Genomic DNA, 22,264 nt, shown 5'->3' on the forward strand with positions numbered 1-22,264 from the left:
CTCAACAGCCCCTTTAACTACTGTATAGGATGCATTATGGTGAAATAACACAAGGGTTATTTTTCTTTAAGGTTTACAGCAGTGGCAGTAAAAGGTTTAAAGGCATATACCCATAATGCAGCAACCTCTAGCTACCAGTTAGCAATCACCTCAACTGAAATAAATGCAGTAGTGTGAAAGGGTACTATGGTGTATTATTTATTAATTCTAACAGTGTTACTACTAACTAGTACAAAAAGATCATGTCTGTCAAACGGCGTAGAATATGAATCTACTCACCATAATGGATGTCAGAATCTCTTGCACAGTGCCCGGCAGTGGGTTTGTTTGCGACTTTAAATTTCCCATGCTGCCCATTAGGTTGGCAAGTACAGGAGGCAGCTTAGCACCAGATGACAAGTCCGGAGATTGAGAACCGGTACTCTGGTCCATTGACACAATGTACGAATTATCATCCATGGAACACTCCTGGTGAAAGAAAAGAAAAAAGTGTCTTGTTTATTGTAATAAAACATTGTTTATAGATAATAATAAATAAATACGATATGCTACTCCAGCTGGCAGATTTTACTTTTAACCTGAAAAACAAGCAATGTACTTCAAAGGACAAGTGTAACTTTGTATAATTTTCCTAAAGAACCCTTCCACATTACTGGCGCGGCCGCGTTGGCGGTAAAGTGGCGCTGGTGTAGCAACATACATACAATATATACATACAGAAAAGCCTTTACCAGTTTAGAGTTACACAGGAAGTCTGGTGCTAGAATTATTGCTCTCAATCGGATGTTCATGGCCATATATCACATGTGGTTTGATTGCTGTTTACATATGCTTGCAGGACCTAAAAGTATGTTCACATTTGCACATGATCACGGGGGGAGGTTAAAAATGTTTTATTTTATTATCTATATAAAAAAAATATTTTTACACTGTATCTAATTTGATCAGCTGCTGTAAAAACCATTAACGGTTTGTCAACAATCCAACCAAAAACCAGGTTTGACGTAAGGTCGCTTCCGGTTTCTAATGCCACAGAAGAGGGGCAGGAACTTCCGTTTTTGCCACTCTGCTCACCGAATGCGAATAGACCGGTTGCACCATTATCAGGTTCCCGGAGCAGATGGCCGCTCGATCAGTTTTTCACAAAAAATAATTATTGGCTGAAAAGAATAGTATAAGGATCATGGTTGTAGCCTCAATACGAGGCCATATTATATATATATATATATATATATATATATATATATATATATATATATATATATATATATATATATATATACATATACACACACGTATGGCAATATTGGGGTGGTTAACCTCTTGCCGACCGCCGGGCGCAATCACCGCCGGGCACCAGCGATCGCTCATTTCAGACCGAGATTCAGGAACTGTGTGTGGAAACACACAGCTCCCGGTCCTTTCAGGGGGAAAAATTACTGATCGCATGTTCATACAATGTATGAACAGCAATCTGTCATTTCCCCTAGTCAGTCCCCCCCCCCTTCAGTTAGAACACAATGAGGGAACATAATTAACCCCTTCCTCACCCCCTAGTGTTAACCCCTTCCCTGCCAGTGACATTTTTACAGCAATCAATGCATTTTTATAGCACTGATCGCTATAAAAATGCCAATGGTCCCAAAAATGTGTCAAAAAAGTCTGAAGTGTCCGTCATAAGGTCGCAGTACCGATAAAAATCGCAGATCGCCGCCATTACTAGTAAAAAAAAAAATATTAATAAAAATGCCATAAATCTACCCACTATCTTGTAGACGCTATAACTTTTGCGCAAACCAATCAATAAACGCTTATTGTGATTTTTTTAATGAAAAATATGTAAAAGAATACGTATCGGCCTAAACTCAGGAAAAAAATATTTTTTTTATATATTTTTGGGGGATATTTATTACAGCAAAAAGTAAAATATTCATTTTTTTTCAAAATTGTCGCTCTATTTTTGTTTATAGCACAAAAAATAAAAGGTGATCAAATACCACCAAAAGAAAGCTCTATTTGTGGGAAAAAAGGACGCCAATTTTGTTTGGGAGCTACGTCGCACGACCGCGCAATTGTCAGTTAAAGCAACGCAGTGCCGAATTGCAAAAAGTGGCCCGCTCATTGACCAGCAAAATGGTCCGGGGCTGAAGTGGTTAAAATCCTATCTTCTAACTTACCTCATCCAGTGGTATGAGCTTTGGTGGTGCCGGCTCATAAGGCTCAGGGTCCGGTTCATGTGGGGTGTCAGGAACACTATAAAAAAAATTTAAAGTTTAGACTTGACAGTATAAAAGAAAAAAAAAAAAAAAAAACTTTTAACACACTCCACAAGCCAACTTTTAATGGAAAAAATGTATTTGTGCCAAAGCACTTAAACGCACAACCTTCAAAAAATGTTAAGCCCACCACCACGTACACACAAACCTAAACATAACTATCGGGGGGTAACTATCGGGGGTAAATTGTGGCTTGCAATACACGTTACATTGAGCATGCTGGAGTAAAAACAATTCTAGGGCTACCATTCGCAGTCAACTTTAAAGTGATGACCTGTAGGAGCTTTTAAAGTATCGCAATATCGCAATCGCAATATAGGAGTACTGAACTTATTTTTTTCAAAAATTTTGCACATGATAAACTGTTTTGCAAATATTGTGTAGATTAGAACTACAACTATTTTATTTTCTAAAGTGTGTGCTTTCAGAAAATATATAATGTTTGGGGGTTCCAACTAATCGTCCCGTCTAATATATTTTTTTAAATGTGCGCAAGAAACACAAAAACAGCTCTCAGTAAAAGGGTTAAAAGATTGTGTACACACAATACTATAAAAAAAAAAAAAAGGTTTATGTGCAATTTGCTCTAAAGTGCTTGAGACTGATATTTACCTCTCTTTGGAGAGAAAAAGTTCTTGCAGAATGCCCATCTCCCGTTCAGCTTGGGTGCGCTTTTCTGTGCTGTTGCTCCCAATCTTTATAAGTGCTCCTATGAGCAACAGTGGACGTGGAAGGACCCAAGGAGTGACTTCCTCCATGGTGTCATGACTAACCCGGCGGGCATTTTGGAACGCTTGACATTCTTTCTGCATCTCTCGCTTGGCTGCTTCACCAAAATCCTTAACCTTGTTTACATTAACTGTAAGTGGGCATAGAAGGAAAGACTGTTGTAAGAACAAAGCAGACAAAGATATATAGTATAGAGCCAAGTAGATTACAAGGATATAAGTAGCTGAATATATATATATATATATATATATATATATATATATATATATATATATATATATATATATATATATATATATATATATATATATATATATATATATATATATACACACACACACACACACACACACACACACACACACATTATTTATAAAATGTACCTCTCTCCGTTTCATCCAATTCAAAATAGAAATACTCCCGAAGATGGCTCTCATCTGGCCAGCTAACCGTTTTCCTCTTCTTTCCTTTTTTTGTTAGTTGGGGAACCTCTTTCTCAGGTGGTTTGACTTCAGCAGGGGCCGGAGGAGGGGCAGGGGCAGATACAGACACAGACACAGATGCTGCAAAATTGGGAAGCAAATTAGCCATATAAGAAAGATACACAGAAGGAGAAAAATCAGGAGAGGTTAAAGCTTGGAAGAGTATAGAATGATGCCTTACTGTCCATAGGCTCAGGGAGCTCAACAGGAACTGGAGTTCCAGGTCGTTCCACTTCCATTGCCTCAGCTGGGGGCTCTGGTTCCGGAGAAGAGGGCTTGGTGACTGCTGGTACATCACCTTGGGGCTTGCTGTCAAATGGACTGGGCTGTATAAATAAAACAGGCATTGTTTTAGATCTCTTTAAAGCAGTTACCTTAACTCCCTATTGAGCCTGAGCGGCCCACACACTTTTCCCAGGTCACCCTAGAGAATACAATTTCAATTGTTGCAATATTTTATGTCACACTGTATTTGCGCAGTGGTCTTTCAAACGCGATTCTTTTGTAAAAAAAAAACACTTTAAACGATTTTAAAAAGATTATGTTACGCCGAGTAAAAGATACCCAACACATTATGCTTTAAAATTGCGCACGCTCATGGAATGGCGACAAACCACAGTACTTAAAAATCTCCATAGGCGACACATTACTAATTTTACAGGTTACCCATTAGTTACAGAGGAGGTCTAGTGCTAAATTATTGCTCTCGCTCCAACGATTGCAGCAATACCTCACGTGTGGTTTGAACATCGTTTACATATGCGTTTACTTCTGCGCGTGAGCACGGAGGGATGGGCCGTTTTACTTTTTACCTTAATTATTTTACTTTTTTTTTTATCATTTTTATTCTTATTCCAAGGAATGTAAACATCCCTTGTAATATAAATAAGATGACAGTTCCTCTTTAGTGAGAGATCTATGGTAAAAAAAATAAAACCCTGGAGGTCTCATTTACCTTTAAAAGCAAAAGCAAAAAATAATAATTTCTTTATGCCCGAAAACCGGAAGTGACATTAGAGGTCGCTTTGGTCCTCCAAGGGCATAGATTCGAGTAGGGGCTATCTTGCCATTTCTCGACTTCCTGCCTAGCCATCGGATCGCTTCCAGGTTTACCTGACGACGTCAGCAGACCAGGAAGTGGCGGGAGGGGGCACTTCTCCCGCTGCCTCTGAAAGTGACCCTGCGGCAAATGCGCCGCTGGGATCAATTTTATTCAACGCAGAATCACCCATAGAAAAAAATTATACCAGGCTTATGGCAGCTAGCTGCTGCCATAGCCCTGGTATTAAATGTCAAAGTAATGATGTATATATACTAGGGGTGTTAAAAATAATTGTGTAATCGACGCATTGCAATTCAGCCTTAAGCGATTCTGCACCGATGCAGAGAATGGCTGAATCGCGATTGTATCAATTACGTCATCGGCCCCTGTGAGAGTCTTCCCCTCCCTCCCTAAATGTGTATGTCACACACAGAGCTCGGATCTGAAATGCCACACAGCTGCTGTAATAAAGTCCCGCCTCTTAGACTAGCTCTTATGATAGACGGCATACTGATTCAATGCCTGGGAAATTTAAACAGTGTGATTTGTATTATAGGAGACAGTCTAAAAGGTGGGAAATCAAATCCAAGCTCCGTGTCACAGCGGGACATACCCGCTCTGTGTGATCCAGGCACTGATGAGGCTGCATTGACAATGGTAATCTGCATTGATGTGCACTGGTAAGCTGCACTAATGGGCACCAATGAGGCTGCATTGATTAGCCCTGATCATGCCCATCCTGCAGCCAAGCTAGAGATGTTGAAGGACTGAAAACCATGGAAGTAATCATGATGCATCGCAGAATTGAATAATTGACAGAATAATCGTAATGGAATCGAATCGTGAGACCAGTGAAGATGCACACCCCTAATATATACTGAGGGCACTTGGCAATCTGCATTTATAGAATCATATTTCTTATATGACTAATAGTGGAGATGTAAATATATCAGGCTACCACAAAACATCCCAGTGTATGGCCAGGCAATAAAGTTACCTTATTATTGGTTGGAGAAACTGCTTTCTTCTTCTTTTTAATTTTTAGTCCAGAAACTGGGGCAGAATTCAATGCATCCAAGAATTCCAAACTCTCCATAGCTGCAGGGAAAATTCGTAAATTCTATTAGAGTTAAATATATTACAGTATGAACATCTTGAAAGAATGCTAGTCTTCTGTGGCATAAAGAGGGACTATAATTTGCAGTGGATATCTGTATCGCCATCTAGTGTTTTATACTGGAATTACAATATTTTGTTTGACAACAGTACAATAATAACATGTCATTATTAAAGGACTACCATTTCAGGACCAAAATACTCGATAAAAAAAAAAAAAAAAAAAAAAAACACCTTTAGTGGTTTTGACATTCATTTTGGAAGCCATGCACAGGGCCGCAGCATTGTATAGCAGGACTTTGAAGGCTGTGCAATTTAATGCCCGGCTAGATGCTGTAACATAGAGCACTGCTTGAAACAACACATTCTAAAATGCTTTGCTCAGTCCTAATACACTCTGTGGCAGTTTGGAGGCTGGTCAATGGCACTGTTTGCTTCCACATAGAGCAGAAATATCAGTGAGCTTCTCCACTTGGGAATATACACACAAGGGTGACAACCCTACCTCTCCATACAGGTTATGCAAGGGCAGTGTTGTTACCCCTGTCAACCTTGTCTTATCAAAAGGCAGCATTAGCAAAAGTGTTGGTGCTACTATTTACAAGTTTAATCCTCCGTGGAAATTGTAGAAGAAAAATCTACCAATTTTTATTTTTTTAAATCACAAAACAATTTATTTACTTTTGTTAACAGGGTTTCAATATACTTTTAATTGAACCTGTACTGCCCATAGTAGGCAAAAGCAAAATGTTCACTTTATAGTGGGAAAATTAATCAGCTTATATGTACCTTCCTTGTGATCCCCTGCTGCCCTAATCAGGTGTCAGAGCACCTATGAATTACATTTTTTTTTTTACTTTTTGATATTCTGTAGAAAGGGGGCTCACCACTCCCCTTGGCCTCATGTGATAGAACTTGGACCCAATAATTAATCTCCCAGGCCTCCAACACCATATTGTGAGTGGCACAGGCACTGCCACGCTTCCCTATACCCAAAAGTATTTGCCTACTAAGGGTAAAGTACAGGTTAACACTGTAACATTGGCCATACATAAATCGAAATTTGGCTGGTTCAGCAAGGACTGGACAAATTTTGATCCAATAGCATGCTTGTTGTACAGAAGTTGATCTGCCAATTGACTTCTGTACAACCAGCCTGTCGGATTTGCCCTGCTCAATCAGTGAAGCAGACTATAGCCAGTAGCGCCTATCAGTGTATTCTGACAGCAGGAAAGTCTCCCCACTGTCAGAATACAATACCTCAACAGGGAGTATTCCCCCATCCACATCAAGAGTGTGGATGGGGGATCAAGTAATTTCTTTTGTTTAACCAGTTGGTTGAAAAAAATAAAAATAAACTCATCTATGGGCTGCCTTAATGGTAAGAAATACTTGTAGGGGTACTTACGTTGTGGAGGAATAATCTTCACTTTGATCTCCTTGGCAGCATTTGGTGTAATATTCAGTGGCTTGTATTTCTTTTCTGCAGGTGCTGCATCACTGGGTGTGGGAACCGAGCTGGTAGAGTAAAGACAGCAAATGTAAGTAGTTATACAGCTGCACACATGTAAACAATGTAAAGGGACTTGTGTTTAAAAAGCATTGCACTGTATTAAAATGTACCCATTTGGAAATGGGCCCTTTAAATTATTCCATTTTCCCTTGTAAATCAACAGGCCTAGTAAACCCACTGACTACCACAAAACTGACAGCCCACTAATTATATATATATATATATATATACACATATATATACATACACACATACATACATACATATACATACACACACACACACACACACACACACACGAGAGATCCTTCTACCCTTTTTCTCACCTTTGCCTTTTTACAGGAATGGGTTTCAAGTATTTTTCTGAAATAACTGGAACAGGAGCTGGCTTCTTGATGGGAGCATGTGAAGATATTTCCACCTCCAGACCTGTGATAAGGCAAGAACAAAACCAGTCAGGGATCGAAGAGAAGTTTTTTTTTTGTAGAGGAAATTGTTGCAATTGCTGGTGGTCACTTACCTGTAGATCTAAATTTTGCATGACTAGGTGCAGCAGTGCGCTGCGTTTTGGGCTTCTCTCTCTTATCTCCTTGATCTTCTGCCCGAGATTCAGTTTTGGCCTCAGAGGTCTTATCAGCCATAGGAGATCTTCCTTTAGTATCTTCTTTCTTCTTCTTTTTATCCTTTTCTAGTGGATTAAGAAAATGTTATAGAAAATGGTAGCCTAAGTGGCCATATAATCTCAAATTTACCACTTCTAAACCACCCACCCAACATATACTGTGGCAGGGCAGCCTGGCTGCGCGAAACAACGTATCTATACGTCTTTTTGTTACTGTGGCCGTGCGCACTGCACACCGGGGGATCTCTCCAAACAGGCAGAACGGGGGGGATCTGCCTATGTAAACAAGGCGGATCCCTGTTCTGACAGGGGACAACACCGGGATCAGCTGTTCCTAGTGATCAGGAACAGCGATCTCTGTGTTGACCCAGTGAGTCCATCCCCCAAACAGAACACACACTGAGGGAACACATTTAACCCTTTGATCGCCCCTAGTGTTCATTTATACATCGATCCGTGCATTTTTTTTTTTAGCACCGATAACTGTATGGGTGTCACTTAGGGTCAAATCTGTCCGCCGCAATGTCGCAGTCCCACAATTTTTTTTTTAAAAAATCACAGATCGCCGTCATTATCTGTAAAAAAAATAAATAAAAAAAAGTCCCTAAAACTATCCCCTATTTTGTAGATACTATAACTTTTGTGCAAACCAATCAATATACGCTTAATGGGCTTTTTTTTTTTACCAAAAACATGTAGAAGAATACATATTGGCCTAATCTGAAGAAACACAATTTGTCTTTTTATATTATTATAGGAGAAAGTAAAAAAAAAATTTGTTTAAAAAAATGTATGCTCTTTTTTGTTTATAGCGCAAAATGTAAACAACTGCAGAGGTGATCGAAAACCACCAAAAGAAAGCTCAATTTGTGGGGAAATAAGGACATCAATTTTATTTAGGTATCACGTCGCACGACCACGCAATTGTCAGTTAAACCAACGCAGTGGCGTATCGCAAAAAATGGCTTGGTCATTAAGGGGGTAAATCCTTCCAGGGGTGGAAGTGGCTTAAACTACCAGATGGGCAGAAAAAAAATGGTATTTAGCAGTTTATATTTACTAAAGAAGCATTTCCATGTCCTGTGGGAGACCAGATATTGTGAATGCAGGGTCCTGGGTTTAATAACACTTTATTGAGTTTGTCACCTTGCCCATGCAGCGCACAGCGACAGTATTTCTGCAATGAATCAGCCGTCACCCTTGTACTATTCCTTACCTACACCCCCCATAGCTCCCCCCAGCCTGTTAGGAGGAGAAAGAAAGTGTGAAAGAGTGCAGGTAAGGTGAATATATGAAGGTTGAAAAGATGCCTGTTACAGAAACACCTGCATGGGTAAGGTGACAGTGTCTCCAAGTACCCTATGTCCCCACCAGTAACCATAGTACCAACTCACCAGGAGGCAGAAGATTACTTTGGGTCCTTATTACTGTCATCCAGTCATTCACCAGAATACTTGCCAACTTTCGAAGTTCTGAGGGGGGGAAAAAATAAGCAAAAAAGCAAAATAAAAACATACTTACAATCTTCAAAAACACATTGGACTATTATAAATAACCAACATAAAGAATGTACAATACCTTCATTGTCACTGGACTTGCTGAGCTGCTTCACCAGCTTTGCTGTGTTATTCTGAAAAGACAAGTCAGTAGAGGATATACTGTAAGAGAACACAGTACTAAAGTCCACATACTGAATGATCAAAACATTGGGTTCATTCTTTTTACCTGCTTTAGGTGGTCAACTTTCAGCGGTAAATGCTGAAGTGTCAGCAGAATTTGATGCAGCAGAGGGCTATTGTTGTTGTTACGGGCATATGTCAGCCAAACATTTAAGAGCTTGTATCCACCAACCCGGATAAACCTGAAACATGCAGGAAGAGAGGTCAGTCCACCAAATAAAATAAAACACAAACATTTAAGAATGGAGAACCCAGGTAATTTAGTAAATATATGTTTTCAGATTGATAAATTATGTATAAAACCACTATATATCATATATAAAAATACCAAAATACCCAAGTGAGGCACCCACTGTTATCATGGAAGCAAAGACTTGCTTTTTTTTTTTTATATTTAAGACTTGCCCAGCAGTGCTTTGATGTCAGATTTAAAGTGCACCTATACTCTGAATACTTCACTTAAAAAGAAAACATCCCTATGTCCTGCTACCAAAAACAATATAGTCCCTTGGAACTTTCTCTGGTTTGTCCTCTGTTGCCAGTTATGTGGTATATCTTGAATGGTAGCAGTACATTTCTTAGCAAACTACCAATCAGCTAGGTCTGCTTCAACACTGTTCACCATGGAGACCACATGACTAGTGACTTGGCATTGATTATGTGATCCAGGCATTCCTGAAGACAGGAATTTTAGCAGTTTCTACAGCTTATAAAAAGCAGCTGCTTAAAGTGGAGGTTCACCCAAAAACCTTTTTTTTTAACATTAGATTGATGCTCGTTTTGTCAAGGGGAATCGGGTGTTTTTTTTACAATCGAAGCAGTACTTACCGTTTTAGAGATGCATCTTCTCCGCCGCTTCCGGGTATGGGCTGCGGGACTGGGCGTTCCTACTTGATTGACAGGCTTCCGACGGTCGCATACATCGCGTCACGATTTTCCGAACGTCGGTGCGCAGGCGCCGTATAGAGCCGCACCGACGTTCGGCTTCTTTCAGCTACTCGTGACGCGATGTATGCGACCGTCGGAAGCCTGTCAATCAAATAGGAACGCCCAGTCCCGAAGACCATACCCGGGAGCGGCGGAGAAGATCGCTCTCTAAAACGGTAAGTACTGCTTCGATTTAAAAAAAAACTACCCGATTCCCCTTGACAAAATGAGCATCAATCTACTGTTAAAAATGTGTTTTCGGGTGAACTCCCGCTTTAAAGGCATAGTTCACCTTTATGGAAATAAATGTCTATGCAGATAAGGGAAGTCTGTACATAAAAAACAAGCTGAATTGAATTGCTCTTGCTATTGGTGTAGGCCATTTACCCCATGAAGCCTGACTGGAAAACTCCAAGGGCATTGCTAAGGATGTTTCTAAGACAGCCTTCAGCTGTTATTGATCATCTTCACCATCACAGGAGTGAGCTCTTTCCCTCATTCAAACCCCTCACATGCGCTCTCCCCCCTAATGCAGTAGCTCTGGGCTGTGTGTTTGAGAGCTCACTCCTGTGATAGTAATATGGTTCCTTCATCCTTGTTTTGAAGACATGATTGTAGGCAAACAATCAATGTGACAACATAAGAGCAGTTTAAAAAAAAACGTAGGGACAAATGATAGCTCCTGCTTACTTAGAAAGGAGATCCTGGGAATTTGTCTGGCATAGGATGTTTAGGTAGATACACCGACTGACCATCTTTTGAGATTCCTTCATCAAGCTGAAATATATACAGAAGATACAAGTTTAAGCAGTCAAATGAGACAAACTGTTTAAACAGTTAGGCCCCTTTCACACTATCGAGACTTCAAAGTCGATTTAACCCCAATTTTGCGCCCACGATTTTAGGGAGACTTGAGGTCTATGGACCTCAACTCGCATCAAAGTAGTGCTGGGACTACTTTGAAGTCGGCGCCACTTGAAGTCGTACTAATATGAATGGTTGTCATTGGAACTCATGGGGAATAACTTGTCATGAGACTTTGCAGTCCCAAGTTGTTGTACAAGTCGTACAAGTGTGAAAGGGGCCTTAGACAAAGTCATCAATATATTTATTCATGTACATACTTGTATATTTTTGGCATTCCAGCCACTTCTTTTACTTCTCCCTCTTGTCCCAGCAGACAGTCGAGACCCTTGAGCAGCTCACTGGGATCTATGGGTCCTGGCTCCATTTTAACAAACTGAAATAACAAAATACGTATTTTTTTATACATGTTATTATGTAGTATATTACTATAAAGGTTATCGCAGAATTTTACTTATTTACTACCATACAAATAATGATTGGCAGTGACAGGTATAACCATCACTAGCCTGTACTATTCATGTCCAACATGGATGTACATTAGTAGAAATGCAAAATTAACAAAACTGCAAGGGGTTGCACTAACTTAATGCAAAACAAATTTCAGGGCTTGAGTGATAAACGGAAATACGGTTATCCATAATATTCTATTACTGATAAAGGGGCCATAAAACATTTCCAAATTATTTTTTCTGTATATGATATATGGGGGAAGGGGACCCTGTGGTTCATATTCTGACATCACAATGTAACCTGATTTATTTTTAATTGTGATCATTCTAACTGCATGTATGAGAAAAAACACTTTCATATATCTCATTGTCTTCAGCAATCCTGTAATATATAATAATGCTCAGAACACTTTTTCCTGACTTATGCCCCGTACACACGATCGGATTTTCCGATGGACTTTTTCCATTGAATTTTCTGATCGTGTAGTTTTTTCATCGGAAATTCTAATGAATTCCATCGGAGTTTAGATATAGAACATGTTCTATTTTTTTCCGATGGAATTCCGATGTGATTTGGCCGGGCAAAAGCCCGATCGTGTGCACGCGGCATTAGACTTTAGTCACATTGGCAATGACATACTACATAGATAGCCACACAAGTGAAGCCACTTCATTTTTAGGCCTTTCTACTGCTATAAATTCTAAGTAGAGTCAGAGGGACCAATCCATTACCATATTGTTTTTTATATTATTGTGACAAGTCTAACACTATATGTTCAATTGATTAATCTATACCAATCCTTATTTGCCATAAGGATCGTGATTTCGAGCTGAAAATAATAATCATCACCGAAAACTAGAACAGGCTAATAAAAACTTACAGTTAAAACAATTTTGAACATTTAGATTTATGATAAATAGAATCCGAAAGACTATGGGGCCCCTCCACACCTTTACAAAGCGTGGTTGTGTGTTCTCACACACACTAATCTGAAGCTGGCCATAATTATACAATTTTCGTTTTTCTTTAGTTATAACTATGTAGCGCAAGAGTGTGCCTGACTGCAGACAAATTATAAGTGTTTAGGTTTGACCTATATGGTTTTGGTAAATCTAAGAGAATATTGTACAAGAAAAGTGAATAATGTAAGGCTGGCGACTTATGCCGCGTACACACGAATGGGTTTTTGCCCGACCAAAAGCTCATCGGAATTCTGATGAATTCCATCGCAGTAAAATAGAACATGTTCTATATTTAAACTCAGATGGAATTCATCGGGATTTCCAATGGAATTTTTCCGATGGGGCATACAAATGGTCGGAATTTCCTATGGAAAAAGTCCGTCTGACTTTTTCCATCGGAAATTTCCGATCGTGTGTCCGCGACATTAGTTGCATTTAAACAGCCCATTTATTTAGAATGGGCTTCCAGTGCATCAAAATCCCTTCCTTATTCCCTAAGGCAGGGATCTTTAAACTACAGCCCTCCAGCTGTTGTGGAAATCCACGTCCCATGAGGCATTGTAAAACTATGACATTCACAGACATTACTAGGCATGATGGGAATTGTAGTTCCTGAACTGGAGGGCCATAGTTTGGAGACCCCTACCCTAAGGCAACACACCACAGCACATGGTATTGTGTTATTGTGTGTTTCACAGCAACACGGGTCCACTGCTGAAGTGTGTCGGAGTGTAATTCAGAATGAATAGCACTACAATGGGTTCATGCTGCAGTACTATGCATTACAGCAACATAATGGTTTGAAGCTGGCCTGAATGTTTTCCTTTCTTCGCAAACTTTGGCAGTGTCCATTATGGCACAGCTTTGGTCAGTGAGGCTTAGGAGGTCATTATTACGCACTATATAGCAAAGGTGATCGTCGTCGTTATGTTGAGGCTCCAAGTGTCAGTATAGTGTTTTCTGCAACCCCCGAATGTCTGTCTGCCATAATGTACAGGATTCCAAAATGTATCATTTACAATCTAGGGGACCCAGAAATGTTTGGCAGGACACTTTGAATAGCTGACAATAGGACAATTATTGAATAGCTGAATGGGAGGGAGGTTGTGTAGCTCCAGTTTTATGATCTTAGAAATATGAAGAAGATATAAGTTGCATTTTTTTGTTTCTTCGAAGTGAAGCATATAAGCCACCATTGCTGATCTCTCTTTTTTGAGAATGTAATTTTGCTGGCTTTCATGCTGATGCTTTAGCATCACAATTTGAGTTGCAGGCCTACAAGTAGAGAAATAAGGACTTGTTACACCTTTTTAACATTTGTTGGTCTCTGGGCTGCGATTTAAATGTATTGAAGCCTACCATAGATAACAAGGAAAACAGAATGATGGTGGCCTCCATGGCAGGTGTACTTAATGAGATATTAATACAGTATTGTCATCCTTTTTGATAAATGTTTAGCGAAAGAAGAAATCATGTGATGGGCCTATAGCAAATTTCATTTGATGAAAACTGGTACAGAAGTTGTACAATGGTGGCGTTTTGTGTTTCCTTTAGCTGTAGGGGACAATTACGTTTGCCAGCATTGATAGATTCTTGAACATGGCTAACACTGTTTGGGATGATTTTGAGAAGGAGTTCATAAAGCTGCAGAGAAGCCTTGCGTAAACGGTTTTATTTATATTCTACAAACTTATATATATATATATATATATATATATATATATATATATATATATATATATAATTCAAGGCTATTTGTTTACATTAGATAATGAATACGAATTGTGAAAAAGAAAAGAAAAAATATATAATAATAAAAAATCTGAGTCTCTGTGTTCATTATGTAAGTTGTAAACCTACACCAATCCATGGGCTCAACTTTAGCACGACTAAGTCAGAACAGCTGCGTGCATTTCCCTTTGCTGTGTATTATACTTTCTATAGTAAAGGCCGGTGGACACATGTGGCCGTTACTCTTTTAACTGATAAAGGGAGATGGGGGAGACTTAGAAATTATGAAACACACAGTCTCCTCCCATCTCAAACCAAGACTGCTCCTCCAGCATACACACACACACACACACACACACACACACACACACACACACACACACACACACACACATACAGGCTCTGTACTCTATCGGATGAACACGCACACTGCTAATACCAGACAAACTCACACGTCTAATCCCATGTCACCGAGCAAGTGCTCAAGTCTGGAGGCAAGGACATTCTCTTTTATTTATTGTAATACAAAGATCATTGCTTTTATATCAAGTATATTTTATATGCATGCAAATGTGAATATATTACACTAATTTAGGAAAAGTGTGCAGGATTACAGTGGACATTGCTGCACATAATGCCACCATTTATACTTCACCTATACAGAAAAGGATTCTGCACTGGCGTCAGTAATCATTATTTGTTATGCACTGTACAGAATAAATGCTTAACTAACCTTAAAAATTTAACTTTTTTATTAAAACTGAACTTCTGTAAAAACAGTTTGTACTGTTTCTTGAAGGACTTGTGTCTTTTTTCAACCTCACCTACTATGTAACTATCATACAGGGATATACAATGTAATACTGACATATAACTACACACGTGTTGGTCTTTTTTCAACCTCACCTACTTTGTAACTACCCCAATACTAACCACATTTTTTTCTTACATAGCCTGTTCACACTGTGTATTGTATGAGTTGCATTACAAAATATTGTGGGGTCACCTTTTTTGGTGTGTTAGACAGCCCACTCAAATGAACGAGATGCCTTACCAGAACAAGCATGTGTTAACACATCACAACAATGTGAATCCAGCCTCTATAAAAAGACTGAGTACCGTGATGTGACGTACCTGTTCACACCAGCAGGGAGCACAAACAGCACTAATGTGCTGGAAAGAACACATTACATTAGACTAGGGTTTACTCTTTTGTGCCAACTTTATTGACATAACAGAAAGTGACATTCTATCAAGTTTTATTGGCCACACCATGGTGTAATGCACTAAATTGTGTTGCACTGTGCTACACTTTTGTTGAGCACACACAACTGGGGTGAACTGATGGGAGCCGGAACAAGGCTTTTCTTAGCATTGAGAAACACTGCTTAGTGCAGCCCAACACATCTGGTGCGAATGAGACAGTTCAATAAACTAGGCAAAATGTACTACCATCAAGCACTATTTTCCATATTAGCCAAAAGATACAAAGTATCTCTACTGCTAAGATTTAACCCCCGTTCACACCGATGCAACTCGTTATGCAATGTGACAGTCCAACCTATTTTCGGTAATGCAATTGTTAATATTGCGGCAACTCATGTCCCAGCGATTACGAAACAAGTTCCTGCGCTACTTATAGATGAATTAATTGTGACTTTCAGATTTATGCTAAATTAAGTCATAAACAAATCATCACTGCAAAGCGCATTGATGTGTGGTTTTGAAATTGCGCCGTTTCAAAGGCGCAACGGTGTGATCCGGGACTAAAAATTGCATTGTTAGATTCTACAGGGAATCATTACACCTAGTGTGGCCGGTTCATACACACTGGAGCAAAGGTGGAGCTGTTACCTACTAGAGCAGGGATCCTCAAACTACGGCCCTCCAGCTGTTGCGGAACTACACATCCCATGAGGCATTGTAAAACTCTGACATTCACAGACATAACTAGGCATGATGGGAATTGTAGTTCCTGAACAACTGGAGGGCCGTAGTTTGAAGACCCATGTACTAGAGTAACCAAGATGTAACCACTGTTAAATGTGAACCCGCAGCCACCAAAAAGATTACAATTTTGAATTTACCTCTGTCATTTTCGAGGGTATGTCTAAAACTTATTGGTGGGTATGTGGCAACAAAAAACAGTTCTTAAGGCAAGTGACAACTGCTTGAACAGTTCTTAGCCACTTATGTACCAGGGTACATTTCTAAACAGCAAGGTGGCGGACCCTTGTTTCTGCAGTGCCATTTATAAAATCACCCTTGGGTGGTCAGTGCACCTGTCAATGGCTGTAAACTGAGCCGTCATGGGGTGGTACATTTCACAGAGGGTACAGAGCCAATCTGAGCAGCTCTGTACCATGTGATGGCCAATTACAGAAATCAGATGTAAACATAGTAGGTTTTACATCCGAGAATCCGCCTCTTCTTATTACAACTGATGGGGGAGGGTTAAAAAATAAATCATTCAGTAGTTTCAGATCAACAGCTGCAGCAGAATCGGGGTAGGAAGGGTGTTGATTGTGGGATCGTTTTTTTTAAACCCTTTCACCTCTCTCTCCTACAAATCCAATCTAAAATGTGACCTGTATAATAAGCCTCAACTTTTCTTATCCTATACATCTGTACTGTCCACAGTGTTTTTCAAAATGAAAGATTAAATCACTTTGATGTGTCTAGTTTCCAAAAAGGGGTCATTTTGGGGGTGTTTGCACTGTCCTAGAATTTTAATTTAGCTGCTATAATCAAAAGTAAGGTGTGTTGCCATGCATTGCACCATGTGTAGCCTTAGTTTGTTGGGTTTCTATTCAAAATGAATTGTGTATTGTGGTAGTGCGCACATTACACATCTACATCCCCACAACGCACAGGTGTCAACAGGCCCTTATAAATGGAAGCTGCTTACTCTGGAGCAATACAGACAGGCCTTGGACTGTCATTTGCCCTATAGAAATTGGACTAAAATCTAATCTAAAATCTGAACTTGAAAATGACAGAATGAAATCCTGAATCTGACTCAATATCTTAAGGAAACAGAGAGTTCTTATCTGTTTGATAAATAAAGCTCATTATCTTTATTTTATCTAGAATAGGCCTTTGCGTATGAAAGTGTTTTAAAGTAAACTGTTGTTGTCCCCAATAGCAATCAGATTTCAAGCTGAAATCTTTCTAGATCAGGTTAAAACAGGAAAAATATGATTGGTTTGTTTCCTTAAAATGTAAAAAGCTTTATACAGCATCTCCACTGCAGTAAAAACCAATGTACCATAGCTGGTGGAGACCACCACATGTACATAGCATCAATATAACAGTTCAGTGCATAGGTTTAAATTGCAAAAAATAAATAAACACATAAGCATGCATATATGTTTGTGCTTGCAATAACTGCTAGCACTTAGAAGATTTTCAACATCAAGTTGCAAACTTTTATAAAGTTAACAAGAGATGGGCAAAGTGTGCATATACGCACAGATTTGCGATTGTTTGCTTACCAATACTTGAGCTGGCCTTTCATCTCAGTGACAGGGATTTTCTTTTAGTTCATCCAACACACACAATGTCCATATCTGTAACAGCTGACCCTGTGCTAAAGGCATTCATACTCTCGCCAACAACTGGCAGTGGTGCCTTAATACCATCGACTCCAAGCTGACCACTGCCTGCAGCTGGTTATGGTATGGGAAGCAATATCAGAATACTTACCCAGAGTGCCAAAGGTTGCGTTTCAGATATTATAATATAATGTAAATCTCACTGACAAAGCAAAGAAAGAAAAAAGGAATATAAAACCGCATAAGGGGAAAAAAAGGGCTTTTCTTACAACAAAGTTATGATGGCAAAATTTTAGTTTAATAAATCTGTTAAGGTGCAAAAAAAAAAAATGTATTGCCATGTTTTCACCTCGAAAATTGCCAAATATGCAGTTTAAAGAAAAATAGTTAAAAAAAATAAAAACACACACACACACAGGTATCAGATATTAGACCTTGGCATAAAAAATGAGTACAAAAAAAAAAATGGCGTTACTTAAAAATTAACACACATACTACATGCATTCTCTTATAAAAAAAAAATGAAATAAAAATATTCTGCATTTTTTTTTCACTCAAAGGGTTTGTTAACTCACATATGCACATCACTGCCAGCCCCTCTATTAGAGCCTGGCATAGAACACTATAAGTCTTTTATAAAAATAAAAAAAAAGGAGCGTTGTAAATACCTATTTAGGGCGATTTTCAGGCCTGGTCAAATGATATATGGCTTCTGCAGGAGGGGGGGCCAAGATCTCCCTCTGACGTCAGTCGGGGAGATCACATGGCCGCTCAGCCCCTCCCACAGTAGCCCTGAAGATCGGGCGCGAGTCACGTGACCGGACTGAAGATTGCATTAAATCGGTATTTACAAAGCTCATTTTTATAAAATACTTATACAGTGTGCTATGCCTAACTATAATAGAGGGGCTAGCAGTGACATTTTGTAAACTTTTATTTGTACATAGCGGCGGGGCTAGAGGGGGGGGGGATGCGCAGAGACACAGCTGACAGGCAGGGAGGTGGGGGTGAGGAGTAGAGCAGAGAGGACAGCTGTGGATGACGAAGGGACGTACACTGACTACGGTGGTCAGGGCTCAGCAACCCTGATTTTAATGGTCAGTGCAGAGAGGGGGATACAGAAAGTGTCAGGTTCAGGGAGGTTTTTTTTTTACAGTTTAGCGAGAGGCAGATTACACAGCACAAGCACCGTGCTCTGTAATCTGCTTTAAGGGAACAGGATCTGTCATTTTTTTGGGGGTTAACAAACACTTTAATAACGGGCAAAATTATTAAGCAACACATACACATCCACTACCAAACATACAAACACTTAAGGCACAGTGTAGTCTTTTCTAGGCCTAAATAGTTAAAAAATGCAGAGGAATTTGAGTAAATATTTTATGTAAGCTTTTAGCTCACATAAAAACAAAGTTGCAGTTATTATTTTCTCGTTGATATCTAAAAGTCTATGTTCCTGATTAGGGCTACAATGAAATACAAATTAATTAGTATAGATCAAAGCACGAGTGAAATGTGCAGTGTATACTGAATCATGGGGGTATACTAGAAAAATGAATCAAGATGTATTTGATAGTCATTACTGTAAATAATGTATATCGCAGCAATTTACATGTGCACACACACTGTAGCTATTAATACAGCAGTGGCAGATGCTGTTTTCCCATTGTGTGGGGAATAAAATATAAATAAAATAAAAGTACTATCTGAAAAAGCATGGTTTAAAAAAAATGAAATGTTGGAAAACAAAACATGGATTTGATGGTCTATCTAGCCTGCCTCACTCACCGCTCTAACATCTATATTAGATGTCTGGCTGAGCAAAGGGCATAAGCAGAGGAGAAGAGGGCGTTCCCATCGGCTGGGCACATTGGCCAACCCCTCCGCAGTACAACTCAGCCGTCTGCAAACAAAGAAGGAGTGACAGAAGCCATTTTGATGTTGGAACACACCAGAGACTAAAAACAACAAGCAGAGCAGCCATTTTGAAGAATGATTGAGATGCACTGCAATAAATGCTTAAAAAATAAATAACAACTAAAATAAATGTGGTAAACTAAAAAAATGCACATATATAAAAAAATTAAATAACAGATCCAATATTTCAGATAATTTGGCCTCATGCTTGATATATTAAAAAATAAAAATAGATAAATTAAAAATGTATGCTGCCTCTTCGGCACAGGGCTAAAATAATCCCAACTTCATTGAGAAAAAAAATGAATTAAGTGCTGTGGCAAATATTCAGAAATGGGAGCTATCAAACGACAAACATTACTTTGAAACAGCACACATGTTGGTTTAAACAAAAGCTACATACAAAAAAATAAAATAAAAATAACAGATAAAAAAAAAAAAATCTACCTAAATTATACTTTTGCTGTATGGCATGGTCATTATTGAAAAATAGGGATCTACACGCGTTTAGCCGTAAGAAGAAGCTATGCAATCTTTATTACTAGATTGCTTTTAATTCTCCTTGGTCAATATGCACATCTGCAAAAATTAAATAAAACTCCACTGCTGTGTAAATATATCCATACGGCGCCCACAATAGGTTAATGGAGTAATAACGCAGAGCAAAAACAAGAGGAAGGGTCCTTGGATGAAATAGTTATGGTTTATCGTCCATAAATCACTCTGTTCTCGTCTGCTGCTTTCCATAAGCCTCTATGCTCCCTGCCTGGACACAAATTTGTTCCTGGCCATCCCGGGATATGAGAGTCATCCTCCTTGGTGTCTGAGCAGCCTTCTCTGCCTGCAATCTTTATGTACAGATTGCTCATGGATCTATGATTACATCTACGTTAGATGTTGTCTCCCACACAGAGATAAAGCCAACTAAAGGCAAAACTCCCAACCTCATCTCATGTATGGGAGCTCATTTTTCCAATGAAATCTATATTTTATATATATTTATGTGTGTTTTATAGCTCATAACTGCCTGACTATATATTGTTATGCCTGGCTAGACCAGCCTCTCCTCTAATTTTAATGTATGGCTCAGATGATCATAAAGGGGGTAAAAAAAGAAAAAACACACATGCCAACCTAATAAGAACCGCAATTGATTTCTCTGCAGCTTTACAAGTCTCCAGGTAATGGTTCAGGCTGTGCCATGAAATTACTGATACCATTATACTTCCAGATCTACACTGAGATGAGAAAAGCCTATTTAGAGAAACCCACACGGGTTTTATATGTGGGAAACAATTCCGGGGCGGAGGAGGGGGTGTATAAAAAGTATTTGAAGGTCGTTTGAAAGGCAACACTTACTATCCAAAATTCTCCTCCTGTGCTTCGAAAAAAACGTCGTTTTTTGGGTTAAAAAAAATGTGACGAAAAAGGGCAACAAAGTGGGGCTTTCTAATTCCTCTCAGACGGGCCAATGTGCCTCTATAGGTTATAGCAGCATGACAAAGACTGCAGCCACCATCTTTATAAAGGGCGTAGTACAGCTCAGGGCTGGAAACTGTCCAGGGAATCCATACTGAAAGGGAACTTAGCCACACAAAAATAAAAAAATGGCTGAAATTTAGTATAAGAGTCTAAACTCTCACTAATATTATTTCTAGTGTTTTCTTTTTTTTATTATCAATTATTCTAAACTGCCCTTTGGGGTGTCAGATAAGCGCAGCGCGAAGACGTGTAGATGGAGCTGACGAGGGATTTTTATTCCCCTTGATCTTCAGTATGGTCCAAGCAGAGAGAAGCTTCTGGGTTCTTTAGGGTTAATGTTAACTATCGTCCAACGTGAACATTCAGACCTCGGGAAGCCAGAGCAAGTCATGGAGGTAAGAGACACCTGTGCAGGAGACAAAATAAATCCCATTAAGTACAATCAGCAATTGGGGGTGACAGAGAGACACACAATACAAACGCTGAGCGTGTGGTAAAGGACAATAGGGGAGGGTGCACGGCCATCAAAAACAACGCTATTTCAACCTTCACATACCTGACGACGAAGCCTGGAATGGCGGCGGTAGGAACCGCCCGCCTCTATAAGGCTCGGTGACGTAATGTTGGGGGCGTGCAAACTAGAAGTCAAAAGGGGCAAGCGGGTTGGTCAATCGCGCCAGGCTGACTAGGAGAAGGAAGCTAGCAACAGGTGACGTTTCTGAACCCACCAATAGAAACCTCGAAAGTGCTAAGCCACGCCCTCACCCTTATCTTCCCCCGTATACGTTTCTAATGGAAGGACCGGGGTTCGTGTTCCTTCATTTCAAAGAAAGAGAGAGATTATATTAGCTGAGAGGTAGAAATGTACAGCCGAGCGCAAATGCATTTGTTTTACTTGCTGGTGTGGCTCCGTAG

General features: G+C 39.4%; 1 protein-coding gene across 2 annotated transcripts in view; it reads right to left on the reverse strand.

Moving 5' to 3' along the window:
• Positions 1-22,028, reverse strand: part of LOC120913492 (serine/threonine-protein phosphatase 1 regulatory subunit 10-like) — a 43,210-nt gene extending 21,182 nt beyond the window's left edge. Inside the window, exons 1-16 of one of the 2 annotated variants that reach the window (XM_040323458.1) lie at positions 21,906-22,028; positions 21,227-21,755; positions 11,511-11,626; positions 11,077-11,163; positions 9,506-9,641; positions 9,359-9,410; positions 9,175-9,252; positions 7,679-7,846; positions 7,485-7,587; positions 7,054-7,163; positions 5,527-5,627; positions 3,669-3,813; positions 3,389-3,568; positions 2,889-3,135; positions 2,178-2,253; positions 280-468 (exon numbers count right to left, since the gene is read on the reverse strand). In XM_040323458.1, coding sequence (XP_040179392.1) covers positions 280-468; positions 2,178-2,253; positions 2,889-3,135; positions 3,389-3,568; positions 3,669-3,813; positions 5,527-5,627; positions 7,054-7,163; positions 7,485-7,587; positions 7,679-7,846; positions 9,175-9,252; positions 9,359-9,410; positions 9,506-9,641; positions 11,077-11,163; positions 11,511-11,617 — 1,779 coding nt within the window. In that variant the 5' untranslated portion in view covers positions 11,618-11,626; positions 21,227-21,755; positions 21,906-22,028. The other variant, XM_040323459.1, reaches the window with a different exon arrangement.
• Positions 22,029-22,264: the final 236 nt, after the last annotated feature.

This window comes from Rana temporaria, chromosome 9 (assembly GCF_905171775.1).
Source record: "Rana temporaria chromosome 9, aRanTem1.1, whole genome shotgun sequence".
Lineage (NCBI taxonomy): Eukaryota > Metazoa > Chordata > Amphibia > Anura > Ranidae > Rana > Rana temporaria.